Here is an 18,221-nt window from a genome sequence, read left to right as displayed (position 1 = left end):
AGATGTAACCCAGGAACTATTCCACCCAATTACTCCCCTCAACGTCACAACACACTGATCTCAGATCGGTTTATCTATCATTCTACTAACATTTCTTAAGCCTCAGCTGATTTATGGTCCGAAATAGATGCTGCGATAAACCGCTGGTGTAACAGAGTATTGATACCCCTCCCGCCCCAAGCCCGGAACCTTCATACGAAGGGAATAATTGCTTTCCGGATGAAAATACAGTTGCAACAAATGTTAAAAAGGGATCCCCTTTTTCTGCTCCAGGGGTTTCAGGACAAATGCTCAGTGCTTATAGCGCACTGTGGCATTGTGGCGGTATGTTTCAGTTTGTAACACATTAATTGGACTGCTAACCATGGGAGTGCACGGACTGTGGAGGCTATTGGAGAGCACAGGGAAACCCATCAACCCCGAGACACTGGAGGGAAAGATCCTTGCTGTTGGTATCCTCAGTTAGAAATGCTGTATTTATCTTTGATCTGTCCACCATTATTTGCTTCTTCTGTCTCAGCAGTGTGTAGGTTTTACTAACTTCAGTCATAGCAGAAACCTTAACCAGAGCCCCCCTCAGACATCAGTATATGGCTGAACCAGGCGGTGAAAGGGGTGAGGGACCGTGAAGGCAACAGCGTCCAGAACGCCCACCTGCTCACTCTCTTCCACCGCATCTGTAAGCTACTCTTCTTCCGCATCAGGCCAGTCTTTGTGTTTGATGGGGATGCACCGCTGCTGAAGAAGCAGACCCTTGTAAGTCTGTGTGCCCGCGTGCATGCGTTTGTGTAGCAGGCAAGCGATTCCTGCTTAGCGTCTTCATTTTAACCTTGTTTTCCTCCTGCAGGCTCTGAGGAGGCAAAGGAAGGAGGAGCTGACTCGCGAGTCCAGAAACACCAATGAGAAACTGCTCAAAACATTCTTGAAGAGACAGGCTATCAAAGCTGCACTTGGAGACCACAGGTGAGGGACAGAGGGAGCATCCCTAAACCAGCAGTAAATAGTTCCTCCCATGTTTACCCTCCTATTCTTCAATGACATCAACAAAATAAAAATACCTCTGCTCTCCTTCTGGAGTCATTATAGTGTCAGGGCTTTGGCCTGAAATTAACGCACATTTCTTTCCTACTTCCCAGTAAGGAACCTCTCCCCAGCCTCTCCAGCGTGAGGAGAAATGAGGTGGATGACATGTATGTTCTTCCAGCAATGCCACCCGCAGAGGAGAAAGCCAAAAGCAGGTTACTGTTCACTTGCTTGCATACATAAGTTAGTCAGAATCCATGCAGGGTCTTTTCTGGGTAAACGGAATGCTGAAAAGCTCTTTTCCTCCACATGTGTGGACATGCCAGGAGGGTCAGGTGCTTTGTGAAAGCAAATGGCTTCATATCCACGACTAGAAACTTTTTGTTTTCTTGCCCTCTTCTCTCAGATAACCAAACAGTTCATATGAACCAAGGAGCAATTAGTAAAATGCATGGTTGTCTTTATTTAGTGCCATATCAAACATAGTGTGCAATAACAAACATCTGAATGTTTTCCTGTTGCACTTACAGCTCAGAGGAGGAGGAGGAAGAACGAGAGGAGGAGGAGGAAATGGTTGATAGTTATTACATGTATCAGGTAAAATGGTGTCATTGCACTCTGAAAGTGCACCAAATTGGTATCCTCTTCCCAAAATGTTAACATATTTTTGCAATTTTTCCTTTACAAACTCTTCTTTATATATCCAGTAAAATTCATCGCCTTGTGTCTCTGTTCACATATGGGTAACTGTCTTTACGTTTATTGTATAACTGTCCTCACTGACTAAAGTGAGTTTGTTCTTCATGTCTCAGGGAGACATGTGTGAAGACCCCAACTCAATGGACATCAACTCAGAGGACTTTGCCAGCCTGCCTCCTGAAATGAAACATGAGATCCTCAAAGACATGAAAGAGTTTTCTAAAAGACGGCGGACCATGTTTCACAAACCTCCAGAGGTACATCTCACTCTCAGGCTACAGTTATTGCTAAGGCTTTTTTATTTTTAAATGTTTTAAAATGGAAATAGTTTGGTCTGGATAACTCCTCACTCATGCTTCAGTGTCTCCTGACGCTTCTTCACTCTCTCAGCGGTCCGGAGACTTTTCACAGTACCAGCTGGCTGGCCTGCTGCAGAGGAACCGGCTGAACCAGCGTCTGGAGGGTGTGGAGAAGGAGATGAACCACCGGAGCGCAGGCAGTGCTCCAGATGTCTGCCAGCAGGACGGAGCTCAGCAAAGCGTGGAGGCACAGCGGCTGGTTTCAGAAGACCATTCTCACTATATCCTTATCAAAGGTGAGGCAGTCAGTGGATTGTTGCACTACTGTCTGGAAAATAGATAATCAGTGCTACAGATTTCTTTTCCGAATCACATTTAAATGTCTGAACATTTAAAAGGTTCATTGGAAGACAAGTAATGTTCATATAAGTTCATATTTTAAACAGTTTTTTGTTCAAAAACATCATGATGTAGTTCTTTTTATCAGATTTTTATTGGTGGATCATTGTGTTTTACTTTTCTTTTGACATATCAGAAGGCTGAAATGAAAAAGTACAAGCTTGCCTCTGTGTTAGTTTATAAAACTGCACTCCACTTTACCTTCATAGGCACCAAAAAGAGTGAGACAGCCCCCGAGAGCCAACCTGCAGCTGCACCCTGGGCTGGGAGCTCCCTGTCAGGCTGTCAAAGACGGCCCAAAGACAAACCTGAGCCTCTTTGGCGTCCTGTCTGTGAGGAAGAAGATAAAGCGCAAGCTACCTCCTCAGGCGACTCCAAACCCTCAGCATCAAAACCGTCTGATGGAGACGCCTCACCGCCCTCACCTCGGACATTCAGAGCTATCCAGGCTGCGATTAACGACAGCTCCGACGAGGAGAAGTCCGACCGGGTTAAGACGGATGGTGGCAGCATGTCTCCACGCACACTGCTGGCAATCCAACAGGTTCTGGCTGAAGATGAAGGTGGAGCTGCTGAATTTAAGAGTAGCTCGCCCACCAATCAAACAAATATTCATCATCGTGCCCCAAGAGCGGTCACCAGCAGCTCGGAGGAAGAGGCCAAACCTTCACTCAAAGAAAAAGGCCTTGATATGAAGCTCACGGGGCAAAGTTTACGTGACAAAGACAGGTTGTTAGATAGCAGCTCTGAAGACGAGATGGAAGAATTGATTGGCGAGAGAAATAAAGCACTTCGATTAGCAGCAAAGGAGATCAGCTCAGAAGATAAGATGAGGAAAGCAGAGCTGTCTGAGGATATAAAGACAAGCTGTCGGGCACGAGTGGAGAAACAAGAACAAGTTAATAGACGAGAACCAGAGCGCACACCTCAGGATGCTGCTGCTGCTGCAAACAGTCAAAACCCAGTATCTACAAACCTCTCTCCTCAGCTCTCTGGAAGACCCACCGCACTCTTAGAGCAGTTCACCGAAGCTCCAGAGAAAAATGGATCTGAAGTGAAGTCAGAGAGCAGCGAGGAAAGCGAGTCAGAAGGTACAGTAATGGTGTCTTTCACATTGCAGTCATTCAAAATGTGTTAAATCTGTAGTGTGTTTGTGCTTCCAGATGTCAGATTTACAGGTTTAAATAAGCAGAGGGTTTTACATTTTAATATAAAATTTTGAACTGAGACGTGTTGGTTTCTGAAAAGCCTGACTTCTCAGAACAAAACCGATCACTGTATGGATAATATAATAACAGGGCTGCATATAGGACGTCAAATAGACATCCTGCAAATTGGTCCTGTGCCTTGGGTAAAGATTAAATTATCTAGCTTACAGAGTAGGTTCAGTCATCAAGGAAAACCAGTCGCTTAATGTTGTATTAACCAGATTTTAAAGTGTAATTATGCCAGTTACCCCATGCTTGGTCTAACAGCGTTAGTGTTTGTTCAGGTCGTGCAGCCCTGATGCATCAGCAAAAGCCAGATGGTGGCCCAGCTGATCTAGTTGGTAAATCTGCCATAAGGCACATTATTAAGCCGCCTTTGCTTGCCGACACTTTATTAGGTGTCTGCTGCAAGCCGCTTTGCGACCCAGCCTGATCCTCTATTGTTGTTGATGCTTTCCACATATACGCGTGGTCCCAGAACATATCAGTCACTGCAGTTAGAAATAACGCCACATTTTCTCTTATGGGAATGCAAAGGTCATCTCAGTCTGCTCTTTCCCTGTTTTCTCAGAGAGCTTCATTGAGGTCTCAGAAGACGACTCAAAAGAGGAGACTGCAGATGATTCCCTCGTGATAACTGGAGAGAAAGCACATCCAGATAAAGTCCATAAAGATGACGCAAAGGAAGAAGGAAACTCAGAGGAAAGTTTAGCAGAAATTTCCTCAACTGTTGCGCTGAACTCAGAGGAAGAAGCAGAAACAAAGGCACAGAATGAGATGAAAGAGCAAACGGAGACAGAATCCAGATCAGCTCCAGCCATCAATGAATGGGAACACTTTGATGTTGTAAGTTTCTGTAATTCTGCAGTTTACTGATCTCTGATAGACAGAAAATTAGTCATCTTGATGATTCATTAGTACTCAAGCGGTACTACAAATATAGTCACACGTGGCCTACTTTCTTCTAATACGTAAAAAAATTCTTCTTTTTTCTTCTTATGTGAAACTAAGGGCTCATTTTTGGGCTCTTCAGTGCTGAAATTTTCAGAAGACTGGTATCCTTTTGATATTTTAACAGAGAACTACTCAGATCATACTGATCACTTCAGATCAAACTGTCAGATCATTAAAAAAAGGAATTATTATGATGGGCATATCCCCAAACCCAGTCCATTAATTTGAGATGGTCGTGTAAGTAAGTTTTACCGAACTGGTGTTGATTTGTCTCCTGAGGAAAGACCAGATGTTCAGAGAATGCTCAACTAACACCCTTTCGTATTAATATTATTAAGCAAACACTCATTCAGTGAGTCATGACCAAGGTTTTGCAACTCAAAAATAACACGTACGTCATGTCTGTACTTTGATTTCTTATCAGCTATATCCATTACTGTTTGTGAAGAAATGACAGTTTCAGACTTTCTGGTTTATCTATAATTATTTGTTGTTGTTTTGCACGTCAAGCATTCTTCAGCATAAACAGAAACAAGACTATAAGGAGCAGGTTGACATGCAAAAGTGTGTGTTTGTTCTGCAGGATGAGCTGGAGGCCCTGGAAAGCTCCCTGAAGGTGGAGCAGAGCAACCTGAGGGAGCAGAAACAGCAGCAGGAGAGAATGGCCAACACAGTCACCGGGCAGATGTACCTGGAGAGCCAGGTGAGAGAGAAATCACATCAGCACATACAGCCACACGCAGACCATAAACAAGTATATATGTTTTTTAAAAAGTTGATGTGTACGCTTTAATTAGAAAAAATAGAAACCAGCATGTAAATAGATTAATGCGCTGACAGCGGATCTGACAGATCAGAGCAGGTGTTAACTCCCAGCAGGGATACATTTCCCAGCATCACCTCTGCCAGACATTCCCAAAGTCATTGCTACCTCACAGTCTTTGCTGTGCGTCTGCTGGCTCGCTCACACCCCTGAAAGCCAAATGCTGTCAGCATTTTCTCCTTCATAAAATTCACACTGAGGTAAAAGCTCAGTGTGTGCGATCTGTTTTTAATCCTGTCAGCTGCTCCTGTAATCAGCTGCTAAGAGCAGAAGTACCTCTCAGATGACCACGGAAACATCCGCAGCCTGTTGAGCTAAAAGGGTTGTAATTTTAAGATCAGAGTCTTTTAACACATCTCGGGACATAATGAGACCTAAACCCCTAAACGCCAACTCTGATACTGAGAACGCTCTACATCATCTTATTGTACTTTGTGAGTAATGACCGTTTGAAACCAGGAGCTGCTGCGGCTGTTCGGCGTCCCATATCTGGTGGCTCCGATGGAGGCCGAGGCTCAGTGTGCGGCGCTCGATTGGGCCGACCACACGCACGGGACCATTACAGACGACTCGGACGTGTGGCTCTTTGGAGGACGTCACGTTTACAAGAACTTCTTCAGCCAGGACAAATATGTCGAACATTACCAGCACAGCGACCTGCAGAGCCAGCTCAGTCAGTGAATCTGTGTGTGTGTGTGTGTGTGTGTGTGTGGGGTTATATGAAAAAATATATATCAAAGGATGGAATTCAAGCCTGCTTCCAATCAAATGTATTAAATCTACATACATGATTGCTGTGGAAACACAACAATCATGTTCTTTCATGGGCACATTATAGTTATTTTCTCTTAAACCAGCACACTGACCCACATGGCTCCGTGCATGGTTGATTTAGTTTTATTGGTGGTTGCAGCTGCAATGGTGTCATATTTATGGGAGTGTTGTAATAGTGCTAAGATGGCACATCACAACAGGAATTTCATAAGCTAATATTGTACATATGAGGGAGAGGTGTTTGTGTAACAGGCTGTCAGCACAGTCTTATTGCTTAGAGTGTTGTCCTTTTCTTTATTTTTCCTGTTTACTTAACAACCTGTAATCTCGCCTCCGTCAGGTCTGGACAGGACTAAAATGATAAATCTGGCTTACCTGCTTGGAAGTGACTACACGGAGGGTGTGCCAGGGGTCGGCTACGTGACTGGCATGGAGATACTGAATGAGTTTCCAGGACCAGGCCTGGAGCCACTGATACAGTTCAGGTGGGTGAGATTGCTTCTGTGTGCAAGAGACAAAGACAACAATCAGTACTGGATGTCTGTGATCTTTTGGACTCAGGTGGATGAATTAAAGAGTCTGATAGCAACAGGAAGAAATGACCTCCTGTAATGTTCCCTCAGAAAGCGAGGTTGAAGGAACCTGTTTCTGAAACTGCTCTTCAGATTGTCCAGTGTGTTAGGGAGGGGGTGGGAGTCATTGGAGTCAAACATGTCCCTGTGCCAATTTTTATTTTTTCAAGCATGCTGCCACCATCAAATTCAAATTGAGCCAATATTTTTCTCATTTTTTTAATGTTCTACTGTGAATAATGTTATTATATAAGATTTGCAAATCATTGCATTTTTTTTTTTTTTTTGCATTTACATATTTTTTAGGATTGGGGTTGTGTGCTAAAAAACACCATGAGTAAATATAAATGTTATTTCTGCATTGAGCTTTCTTTCTTATTGTTGTTGCCTTTGTTCTTTTCTTTTTTTTTATTTAACTGTAGTAACTGGTGGTCAGAGGCTCAAGAGAAAAAGCACCTGGCGTCTGATCCTCGGGACACAAAAGTTAAGAAGAAGCTGAGGGATCTGAAACTGCAGCCTGGTTTCCCCAACCCTGTGGTGGCTCAGGCTTACCTGCACCCCACTATTGACCAGTCAGGCAGCTCCTTCAGCTGGGGACGTCCACAGCTGGACATGATCAAAGAATATCCTTTCTCTGTTTGTGGGAATGTGTTTGCCTGCTTTTCCTGAACGTATGAATATTTCTTAACAAGCGCTTTACATTCTGCCTGAGTCGTTTTAGCTGGAGCAGTCGGAAAACAGAGGAGACTCTTCAGCCTGTGATCAAGCAGCTCAACACCCAGCAGGTAACCAGGTTACATCCACATGTGAGCATGTCAAAGCAACAATAACCTGGCACGGAGGCCAATGTCAAAAAAGGAGAGAAAGGCGCACACCTTTGAAAATGCAAGACAAAATCTTTGTGTTTTTTTTTCCACATGTAAACAGTTTCTTGAAGTCTTCACTCAGGAAGCAGCTTCTCCAAAGATCAGTTTTCAGTAACCTCAAGTGAGAAGAAATTTAGTGATAGGCTAAACATAATGGTTGAATATTTGCAAGTTAAAAGTAATGAGTAAACAGTTAAATGGTTAGCTGAAGGCGATCAATTGTAATGGGTAGCTAGAAGGAAAAATACATTTCAGATTACAAGCTTGTCAGTGGTGTTCCCCAGGGCTCTGTCTTAGGGCCCTTTCTCTAAAATGCATATCAACAATTTTATTCATACTGTGATTTTGTTATTTAATTGATTTTAAGGTGTCCCAGAATGTTTTGAAACAAAAATAAAATTTATTATTATTGTTAAACACATTAAATGGCCATAAAATGGCTAAAATGTTTAGCTAAATGTTAAGCTAAAACCTAAAGATACAATAAACAGTGCAGATAGTTGGTTATAATTTGGCATGTTATCAAAATGTTAGCTTAGCTAAGATAGGTTAACTAAAATAAATAATTGCCTAAATGTTTTATTAGCTAACGATTATTGATTGCTGACATAGCAGGAATCAGAATAATGAACGGTTACATATTGAGCTAAGAGCAGTAAGCACGCTAGCATTAGTTAAGTCTTAGTCTTAAACAGTACTATTATGCTGTAAATTCAAACCCGTGCATATCAAACAACCACCTGGGTCTCAGGGGTTAAATGTCTCCAGTTAGATTGTGTAACTTTTGAAAAATCAATAATAGAAACAATAAATTAAACTGGCTTGTAGCCTTCTATCGTTCATGTCTTGTCTGCTTTGGTTTAGACTCAGCTGCGGATAGACTCGTTCTTCCGCATGGAGCAACGTGAGAAGCAGGCGATCCGCAGTCAGCGACTCCGCCGAGCGGTCACCTGCTTGAAGCGAAAAGAGAGGGAAGGAGGAGCCGAGGAGGAAGAGGACGACAGTGAGGACGATACGCATTCCCTGTCTAAGTCTAAGAAAGGGAGTCAGGATAAAGGAGGAGAGGAGAAAGATGTGAGGAGATCTGTGGCAGGAGGAGGCTTTTTAGGGTCAGAGATGACTGATGAATCTCCTCTTACAGCTCTCAGAGATAGCAGTAGCACCAGTCATGACTCCCTCTCAGTAAAGTCTGTTCCTCAGTCTAATAAAACTCCACCTAAGAGAACCAGGATGAGCAGCAGCAGCAGCTCTGGTGAGGACAGCGACGGTGGTCCTGGAGTTGCTATGGTTACAGCCCGATCTGTGTTCGAGGGGAGCCGGAGAGGACGCGGAGCGAAAAGCACGAGAGGGAGAGGAAGCATGAGAGGAAAAGGCAGGGGGAAGAAGACATGAGGACTTTGATATGTACTCCCAAATGTCTGACGTCTACATGTCTGATAAACTCAGGGTTTCCATTTTATGAAACGTGAATTTTGTTAAAAACTGCTATGAACTATTAATAGAAAATTATTTTCCTGCTTGTAGATGTTTGTGTGACCACAATGAGTTCATTTTGCATTAAATTTTTGAGATGTGGTACATGTTCACCTGTCATTTGTCGCCCTCGTGTGTCAATGAAACTGAGACAGATGCAGGTTTTCAAACTCCTTCTTTCAGGTCTTATTTCAGCTTCTTTTTATCCGCGCTATCACTTCTACCTACCCTGACTTGAAAAAACAAACACGTTTAAACTTTTGCACAGATGAGAAAGAAACTTCACAATCTTGCAAGTTAAATTGTTGGAATAAGATCAAAGATTTCTATTCCACTTCCCTCTCCAGCTCCGGTTCAGCAGCCGGCGGTGCAGCTGTTGCTGTCAGTCACTGTTACTGCTTCATGCACTTTGAGTTTAAGCATGCCCAGAAAGAGCTTGAGATATCGGGTACAGTGAGCCTCGGTGTGGGAGTCCTGGACAAGAAATTGGAAAACACTTTGTTTGTGTGAAACTTAAAACCACCGAAGGCAATCGTTAACAATCCTAGGGATCAGGATCCACAGTGACCCAAATTCAAAAGACTTCAGCCTTGATTATAAACCAAGGACTGCTTTGGCTGCTATCAGATCTCCTGCGTTGGACGTTCCTGTCCTGTTTCTTCCCTTAGTCATGGAGACACAGCAACCCAAGACCATGGATGATCCCAAAAACAGACACAAAGGTGAGTCATTAAAAAAAACATATAGAGAATACATGATAAATGCTGGCATTGTGGCACCGAGTATGAATCTGATATCAGACCGTGCAAGAAGTGTGGCTCTGCTGATAGATCTGCTTACTATTTACACACACAGAGCTCTAAATTGAGCTCTCCCTGTTCTCACTCAACCTTTGCATTGTGGCTTGGTGGGCTCCCCTGACCTTTTCTCTAAAGTAGCATTGCATAACTGAAGTTGTGGGTCAGACGCTCTGAATAGATGTGACTCACCGGCTGGAGTTACAAACAAATGCAGCAGGATCAGAGAGGCATTATGAGCTGAGATGCTAAAAGTACAAAAAAACCTCCAGTACTTCAGCAGTTCTGCTTATTGTTGTATTATTGCCTGTGAGATGAAAGTGTAGGATTTCTGCTCCCACTCTGCCACAGTGTTGCACACATAGAACAGCCATCCTGTGCTGGAGCTTCTACAGTTCTGTAGTGAATAAAAGATGGAGCAGTTGGCTTATGTTTTTTGTGTGTGTGTGTGTGTGTGTGTGTGTGTGTGTGTGTGTGTGTGTGTGTGTGTGTCATTGGAGAAAAGAAAGGTTTAAATATATTGTAATTCAAGTGATTTTGTTCTGTCCCTTGGCTTTCATTTCATGGGTTAGAAAATGTGTAATGTGTAACATGGGATTTCAGGTCACGGGCCTAAAGCGGATACATCTAAGAGTAATTTGTGTCAAAGACCAGTCACAACAAAAAACAAACACACTGGAAATGACAAAAAAATAGACCTCACAGCAGCCTTATTTCCATAGAAGAGGATGTTGCAACACATGGTCAGATGAACCGGTGACCTTTAACAAAACTAGCATTTCCTGGAGGGTACTGTCCAGCACAGTGCTGCCTTTGCAGTCTTGATCCCTGCGCACAGAGATTTCTCCAGATTTCAGACTTTTTTTTTGATAATATTATGTTGCAGGTGATGAGATATGAGAAGTCCTCACAATTTTATGTTAGGAACATTAATCTGAAATTTGCACACTTGCCAATCAGTGATCGGCCCGTCTTTACTTCTTTTCTAAGAAAGTTTCTAACATGTTGCAAATTCACCTAATTAGTCGCAAAATGTCCCACCATCTATTTCTTATTAGTACCACTTGCTTTTCCAGCCTTTCGTTGCCTCCATTCACACTTTTCTGAGACGTGATGCTGCTTTCTACGGTACGGTACGGAGCCCCGCAAGGGACATGGGAGAAAAAAAATTAAGCCGGACTTTTGTGAGATCTCGCAAAACTAACTTGGGATCTCGCATCGTAATTTTTTTTCTCCCATGTCCCTTGCGGGGCTCCGTACCGTAGCTTTCAAATTCAAAATTAGCTCATATTTTTCATGGAATAGTTCAATGTTACTAAAAAAAACATTAAAATGTTTTCTATGTTCTACTGTGAATACAATATGAGTTTGGGGGATTTTTACAAAGCATTTAATCTTTTTTGGAATTGCTGTTGTAATCCCAGTGAAGAAAGACACATGAGATCAGAGAATTTACCTAAAATTTGTCCATCATGCCTGATGATCCTGCTTTCCCTTACTGTGAAGTATCTCTATATAAACACAGTTAATATGATATCTGCCTCTTCTGTAGATGCCTGCAAAGCAGGTTCTGCTGTGGATGCAGAACTAGCCAGCGCCATAATGGCACGGCAGTTTCACCCGCCTGTTACTGGTCCCGAGGTCTGGGAGGGATACGTCTTTTCTGGTCTGGAGATCCTCATCAAAGAGTCCACAGACCTCTATGGAGCTGTGCTCTGGCCCTCAGTGAGCCCAAAAATTGTCCTTGAGTTTAGATGTGATGTATGCTCATAATTTTGATCCCTGTCACTTAAAAAATATATACTTGGTTCCCTCTAACAGGCCATGGTGCTCTGTCACTTCTTGGAGAACAACCAAGACAAATACAACCTGCTGGACAAAAATGTGATCGAACTGGGAGCTGGAACTGGGCTTGTTACCATCGTGTCCAGCCTGTTAGGTACTCACACAAGCCAGTGATTAGATTTAATCTTGTTAAGTTATTTTTCTCTTCCTCCATAGTTATTCCTCAATTTTACTTTTACTGTCTCTCCAGGTGCTAAGGTGACCTCCACTGACCTACCTGATGTGTTGGGGAATCTCCAGTACAATGTGACGCGTAACACCAAGGGCCGGTGCAAGTACACCCCTCTAGTGGGTTTTATATTTTAAAGCGTCACATTCAGGAGTATCACCATAAGAGTTAAAGATTGAAAGTGTGTGTGTAAATCAACCCACCCACCTCTGCTTTCAGGTCACTGAGCTGATCTGGGGTCAGGAGTTGGATCAGCGTTTCCCATGTGCCACTCATCGCTTCGACTACATCCTGGCAGCTGACGTGGTGTACGCCCACCCTTACCTACAGGAGCTGATGGACACCTTTGAATACCTGTGCCAGGAAAACACTCAGATCTTGTGGGCTATGCGTTTCCGCCTGGATCCGGAGAACAGCTTCGTGGATCGCTTCCGGCAGTGTTTTCACTTAGAGGAGCTGTACGACCTTCCCAGTCTGAGTATCAAGCTGTACCGAGCCTGGAGGAGGGACAGCACGACCAAGGACCTCAGAGAGGCTGCTAAACACTGAAGGAACTGGATGGGTTTACTGTGTGTGTTTGTGTTTTTGCTCAGTCGAGCCTCTGAGGGTCACGTTGCTCATATCCAGTCTTCTCACAGCACTGGTGATGTGGGAAATAATGTTTCTGACAACCCAGAGATTTTCAATAAGAGGTCTTTTGCTATGTGACTTCATGTGTGCAGTGCGATCAGGTTTTATCACTGCTGGAAGGACTGGAGAAGCACACATCTGTGTCTCGGACTGTTTAAAGGTTAATAAAATTACACACACTAATGGTTCTTGTATAAAATATCTTCTGGGGACCATGAGGAAGGGGGATGCAACTTGTTCTCTATCACCATCCTCGGGTCAGGCTTTATATTTTTGGGATTAAATGATAGAAAACTGCAACCTTTACCTCCTTTTTTTGTTTTTGTTTTTAATGTTTTCTATTTTAAACTTTTTTAGATTGAAAATTAGCTGCTATGAAAGTTATTTCTTTGAAAATTTAAATAAAAATATGAACTCATCAAGACTATATGAAAGGGGCTGCACCTTGTGTGTGTGTGAGACTGCAAACAAGCCAAGGTGGTTCTACAGGCCTCAGCTGGCACGTTTAATGTTGAAGTTCATGAAAGTACAATTTAAAAAAGACTGAAGAAGTATGCTTGGAAGAACTGCAGGAGAAAGCCTCTTCATGATAACATAGCTTAGGTTTGCAAAATTGGGTATGAACGATGTCCTTTGAACAGATGAAACCAAGGTGTGTACCCGTAGGTAAGTCCAATAACCACTTGTTACAACCAGCATATGCAAAAGAGCATCTCTGAATGCACAGCACATCAAACCTCGAAGCAGTGGAAAATCACACTGAGTGCCACTCCTGTCAGCTAAGAACAGGAAACTGAGTCTACAATTTGCAGGGGCTCTCCAAAATTGGGCAACAGAAGAAAAATGTTGCCTGGTTTGATGAGTTGCATTTCTGCTGGATGGTGAGAATGAGAATTTGGCATGAACAGCATTGGAGCATGGTCATGTATCAGGCTGGTGGTGGTGATTCTGGGTTCTTCTCCTGCACCCAAAAACATTAAATATTAAACTTTAAACATTTTTTTTATTTTTTTTAAGTTTACAGTGAATTGTAGGTAATTTTTCACCAGCAAACAACTTCAGGAGGTCAAATGAAAGATCACAACCATACTGGGCAGTACATACTAGGCACACATTTTTTTTGTGTTTTGGAAACTCCCCAATGAGCCTTATTAGCTGCTTTGGAAAAGGAAGGTTCCCGTCACTTTCTATTCATGTGACCTATAAAATCTGATGCCTAATTTTTGATTCCAAATCTTCCGACACATCTTGGCTCATTTCTGTCCGGTCGTTCCTCTTCTTTCTGCCAGCTCAGAGCATATGCGCAGTTTGGCTGCGGAGGTAGAGGAGAGGTGAAGATCTGTTTAACAAAGCAGCTATCTAAGCTGGTGTCAGTAAATGTCACAGCCACCATTAAGAAAAACAAATACTCAACAGCTGAAGATTAATGTGGACTTGTGGTGCCTGTCATCGAGCTTAAAAACTCCCATCTTTTATCCAAATAAGGCTGCTTGGCATCGGTAGCACAACCGGGCAATGACTTAACCACTGCATGCTTTCTATTAATGTGTCAAAGCATCCCAAGGTCCTGGATGGATTCGTGTTTTAGGATGTGAGTGGATTTAGCTGGACGATAGGTGAAACTGGAGGGTGGGGAGGTGGTACTTCATGCAACTGAGGGTGGTCTAACTGAGGTTTATATTACTGAAGCTTGCTTCTTTTCTCGGGGGCTGATCCTGTTACATCTCTGGTGAAGCAGTTGAGGGCATTGCAGGAAAAGCAGGCACAACATGGACATGTTCCACGTTACACACGTCACTTTTTTAAATAGACGAGACCACATTTTCATCTGCAAAAGCAGGTGATTGCAGGAGACGTGAACGATCAAGAAATAAAAGTGCTGCTTGAGCTTTGACCTCTTGAGGAAACATGGTGATCATCCCTTTAATTACTAATTAAAAGGCGTATACAAAATTATTAAAAGCTTTTTAATGGACACAATGCTGATGTCCTCCATTCAGGCATGTTTCATGTTGTTATTTCTGGTCTCTCTCTTTTTTCTTCCTCCTTATGCAGGAGTTACAGTTGTTGACTGCCTAACAGCAGGCATTAATTGAAACAACACAAACTTGGGAGCTCTCTGCCAAGATGCCTTCAAGCCAAGCATAAATTATGTATTGGCCTTGATTCCCCTCTTGGCCCCATGTGTCTCCACTTTTTTTAGACTACTTACTATCGCAATAAACGATACGTGGACTGATTTGAACTCACGGTGGTGTTCAAGTTAATGTAAAGTTATCTCTTAACTTTAAAAGTTAGAAAAATACCAGCTTCTACAGGTTTAACATGAATTCCTAATACATCTGGGTATGGTGTTACAGACCGTGCAGGTTTTTGCAAAGTTCCAGCTTTGAGAAGTCAAAAAGTACCGGTGACAACAAACCCCCCCACCCCACCCTCAGCCTGCTGATATCATTCTGTCTCTCTCTCTCTCCTTTTGGCTTCCTCTTTGGCTCCTCTTTGTAGCATGTCCGTGTGAGTCTGCTTCTACGTGTGTTCTGCTCCGGGATATTGCTTGTGTTTATTTCTCATGGGTACTGCTCTAAAAATATCACCGTGCCCTTGTGATGATGATGGGTGTGTCCTGGAGGATGCTCTATAACACCTCAGTCCGAGGTCTCTGTGATGCATTCGGGTGGCTCCTGAGATCTTTCTCAAATTTGAAGCTTGCAAAAGGTATGTGAGGCACTTACAATATTTAGAGGATTGTTTAACATACAGTCCTACATGGACTCATGTCTCAGTTAACTGTCTAACATTGCAGAGCATTTTATATGGATACTTTGTCCACAACCTCTCTGGAAGAAACCATGTATATGGGAAGTGAAGAAGAAGAAGAAGATGAGGAGACAAATGGAAGTGAAGAGGAAGACAAAGGTAGGATAACCCTTGGTGGGTTATGTGTTTGATTCAGATCAGATCAGAGTACCTGACATTTAGATCTTTCAGATGATTCGCAAACAGATCAGTCATCTGTAGGGAAGCAGCAGAGACCAGCCTGGGCTCCATGTTTCTTCTACAGAGCTGGGAAAGAGGTGTACAACTATGTCGGCCAGGAGATCATCATTCAAGAGGCTCTGGACTCGTATGCTGGCATGATATGGCCGGCAGTGAGTAGCACTGTTTCCCTGATTTGAAAGCTTGCATGCAATCATTTTCTCTAATATTACCAGCTTCTGTCTTGTATCACAGACCTTCTGTATTTCTTTGACATTTTGATCAAATATTTTTGTGAAGTTTTCAACCACGTTGCATCATCATCATCATCACTCAGATGGACACAGAAGCTCAGCTAGCTGACTTTGCATCCATGAAATGTGTTTGTGACAACTGTGAAGAAATCTGAAGATTTCACAAGGATTATCTCCACAACAAACTTGGTGAACTCATCAGATAACGCAGTCCATTTGATTGGGTCAAAATTTTAGTTACTTTTTTATGTAAGTGCTTCAAATATTGGCAAGAAATTTGTATTTTAATCACTTACATTAACTGCTGTTAGAAGTGCTGCACTGAAATTTGCGGTACATACAAAACAAATGTCATCAGTACTTCTACTCCTCAACAACTGCAGTAAACACTAAAACAAAAAAACAACCTCACCAGTTCTGGATACCCCTGCCCACAGATTTTTGAGGTTCTTGGCAGGCTGGTTGCTGGAACAAGGGGGTCAGACACATGCTCTGTCCCCCTTGTTCTTCTTGTTGCTGAAAATAATTTTTAATGACTCTGGCTGAATGTTTGAGCTTGCTGCAGAAGGAATATGGGACAGAATCATCGAGAAAGAATGATCCTACTCTGTACTTGAATATAAAGTGCTTAAAATTGATATAGGGAGTCAAAAAAGGATGCTTAGAAAAGTAATGGATATAGAGTCTTGCAGTTCATCGTCCTGCTGCATAACCGAAATGTGTTTTATGGCATGAACTGATTGCTGGACATTCTTCTTCAGGATTTTTCTGGTAGAGAGCAGAATTCATGGTTTTATCCGTTACAGGAAGTTGTCCTGACACTCCAAAGCACTATCACGCTATCACCAGAATGTTTGACTGTTGGTATGATGTTTCTTTTATGAAATTCTGTATCACCTTTAAGGTAACAGGATTCAAATGTTGTAAAAAGTTAAACTTCGGTTGATAGTGGATTTCTCCTTGGAGCTCTCCCATTGATGCCATCTTTGCCCAGTCTCTTTCTTATTGTCAAATCAAGAACTCTGACCTGGACTGAGGCAAGTGTGGCCTGCAGCTCTCGGTTGTTCTGGGGGTGGGGGGCTCCTGAATGAGTCGTTGATGCACTCTTGGGGTAATTTTGGTAGGCTGGCCACTCCTAGGAAGGTTGAGCACTGCTCCGAGTTTTCTCCATTTGTGGATAATGGCTCTCATTGTGGCTCACTGGAGTCCTAAAGCCTTAGAAACAGCTTTGTAACCTTTCCAGTCTGGTAGATGTCAATGTGTTACTTTTTGAGAGGTTTTAGTCTATTTCGCTTTGTCAAACAGGCTGACATTAACTAAATCGAACAGGGTTTGCTAATTATAAAGAGAAGATTAAATATGTACATATGTCCTCAGGGGTTGGCTCTCTGTCATTACCTGGACACTCATCGAGAACAGATCAATCTCGTGGATAAAGCAGTCCTGGAGATCGGAGCAGGAACCGGCCTTGTGTCTGTCGTAGCAGCACTCCTTGGTACATAGGCAGAGATGAAGCTGTTTTCAGAGAGCTGCGAGGTTCTACATGTTTTGTTATTTCTCTTTCAGGTGGCTGGGTCACAGCCACAGACCTACCAGAGGTCCTGAACAACCTGAGGGTCAATTTGTGCAGGAATACCAGGGGCCACTGCAGACACACGCCCCAGGTAGCAACTTTGTCATGGGGCTATGACCTGGAGCGCACTTACCCATCATCGGTCTACCGCTACGACTACGTGCTAGCAGCCGATGTGGTCTACCATCATGACTTCCTGGATGAGCTCCTGGTCACCATGAAGCATTTCTGCAAACCGGGAACAACTCTAATCTGGGCCAACAAGGTCAGGTTTGAGTCTGACTTGACTTTCACTGAGAACTTTAAAAAGGCCTTTAACACAAGCTTATTGGCCGAGGATGGAGAGATGAAGATCTTCATGGCAACAAGTAGAGACTGAAAGGCCAAAGAGGTGTGGATAGATTTCCTGAGACACTCCCATGGGATAAGCCATTGAAGTGTACGAATTGCCAGCAACTCAAATGGATCCATTGAAATGATCCAGTGTTTACTAATGCTGCTATGAGCTTGAACTAAAATTTGTTACCTGCTGTTTTATACATGTTGGTGGGGGATAAAAGAAAAATCTGAGGAGATGAGTGTGAGTTTGGATCTGCTGTGGCAGTGACGTTTGCTAAACAAATGTTCGGATACCAAATTCAAGGATGCTGAAAATGTGTTGTGAAAATCATCTGCCTTCTATGGTGCAGTCCTTTCTAGACTCATTAGACACTTTCTCGGGGGTGCGTGTTACACTGGTTGACAATAACCTTCATATAGGAAAATTTTCTATATCATGCTGATAACACACATCCTGTACACTTTTGTAGAGTTATATTACATCCCCCAACACTCTATACTCATATTTTGTAATTAATACTTAAATAGAGTCAATACACACTTACCTA

The 18,221-nt window shown here is 42.9% G+C and overlaps 3 protein-coding genes across 3 annotated transcripts; all 3 read left to right on the top strand.

Moving 5' to 3' along the window:
* Positions 1-223: 223 nt before the first annotated feature.
* On the top strand, positions 224-9,192 carry ercc5 (excision repair cross-complementation group 5). The gene is made up of 15 exons (XM_026165626.1): positions 224-452; positions 581-756; positions 848-963; positions 1,137-1,238; positions 1,554-1,620; positions 1,836-1,979; positions 2,113-2,317; positions 2,630-3,511; positions 4,200-4,474; positions 5,166-5,285; positions 5,865-6,078; positions 6,520-6,664; positions 7,174-7,374; positions 7,452-7,536; positions 8,482-9,192. The coding sequence occupies exons 1-15, from the start codon at positions 365-367 to the stop codon at positions 9,007-9,009; spliced, it is 3,348 nt and encodes a 1,115-aa protein (XP_026021411.1). The 5' UTR covers positions 224-364; the 3' UTR covers positions 9,010-9,192.
* A 73-nt stretch (positions 9,193-9,265) lies between these two features.
* Positions 9,266-12,831, top strand: mettl21e (methyltransferase like 21e). The gene is made up of 5 exons (XM_026165660.1): positions 9,266-9,812; positions 11,440-11,612; positions 11,709-11,826; positions 11,923-12,020; positions 12,121-12,831. Exons 1-5 carry the CDS (start codon positions 9,761-9,763, stop codon positions 12,448-12,450), a joined length of 771 nt encoding a protein of 256 aa, XP_026021445.1. The 5' UTR covers positions 9,266-9,760; the 3' UTR covers positions 12,451-12,831.
* A 2,329-nt stretch (positions 12,832-15,160) lies between these two features.
* Positions 15,161-18,071, top strand: mettl21ca (methyltransferase 21C, AARS1 lysine a). Its single transcript, XM_026165612.1, has 5 exons — positions 15,161-15,246; positions 15,335-15,447; positions 15,520-15,680; positions 17,139-17,256; positions 17,328-18,071. Exons 2-5 carry the CDS (start codon positions 15,345-15,347, stop codon positions 17,711-17,713), a joined length of 768 nt encoding a protein of 255 aa, XP_026021397.1. The 5' UTR covers positions 15,161-15,246; positions 15,335-15,344; the 3' UTR covers positions 17,714-18,071.
* Positions 18,072-18,221: the final 150 nt, after the last annotated feature.

This window comes from Astatotilapia calliptera, chromosome 1 (genome assembly GCF_900246225.1).
Source record: "Astatotilapia calliptera chromosome 1, fAstCal1.2, whole genome shotgun sequence".
Classification (NCBI taxonomy): domain Eukaryota; kingdom Metazoa; phylum Chordata; class Actinopteri; order Cichliformes; family Cichlidae; genus Astatotilapia; species Astatotilapia calliptera.
This window is presented reverse-complemented; position numbering and strand designations above follow the sequence as displayed.

What these genes read in the sequence shown, in the direction of transcription:
- mettl21ca (XM_026165612.1), top strand. Translation starts at nt 15,345, where the DNA reads ATGGATACTTTGTCCACAACCTCTCTGGAAGAAACCATGTATATGGGA. An exon ending in AAGTGAAGAGGAAGACAAAG is followed by an intron (nt 15,448 to 15,519) that starts GTAGGATAACCC and finishes TAGATCTTTCAG; the next exon opens with ATGATTCGCAAACAGATCAG. An exon ending in TGTCGTAGCAGCACTCCTTG is followed by an intron (nt 17,257 to 17,327) that starts GTACATAGGCAG and finishes TTTCTCTTTCAG; the next exon opens with GTGGCTGGGTCACAGCCACA.
- mettl21e (XM_026165660.1), top strand. Translation starts at nt 9,761, where the DNA reads ATGGAGACACAGCAACCCAAGACCATGGATGATCCCAAAAACAGACAC. An exon ending in GAGCTGTGCTCTGGCCCTCA is followed by an intron (nt 11,613 to 11,708) that starts GTGAGCCCAAAA and finishes TCCCTCTAACAG; the next exon opens with GCCATGGTGCTCTGTCACTT. An exon ending in CATCGTGTCCAGCCTGTTAG is followed by an intron (nt 11,827 to 11,922) that starts GTACTCACACAA and finishes CTGTCTCTCCAG; the next exon opens with GTGCTAAGGTGACCTCCACT.
- ercc5 (XM_026165626.1), top strand. Translation starts at nt 365, where the DNA reads ATGGGAGTGCACGGACTGTGGAGGCTATTGGAGAGCACAGGGAAACCC. An exon ending in TGTTTCACAAACCTCCAGAG is followed by an intron (nt 1,980 to 2,112) that starts GTACATCTCACT and finishes TCACTCTCTCAG; the next exon opens with CGGTCCGGAGACTTTTCACA. An exon ending in CAGCTGGACATGATCAAAGA is followed by an intron (nt 7,375 to 7,451) that starts ATATCCTTTCTC and finishes CAAGCGCTTTAC; the next exon opens with ATTCTGCCTGAGTCGTTTTA.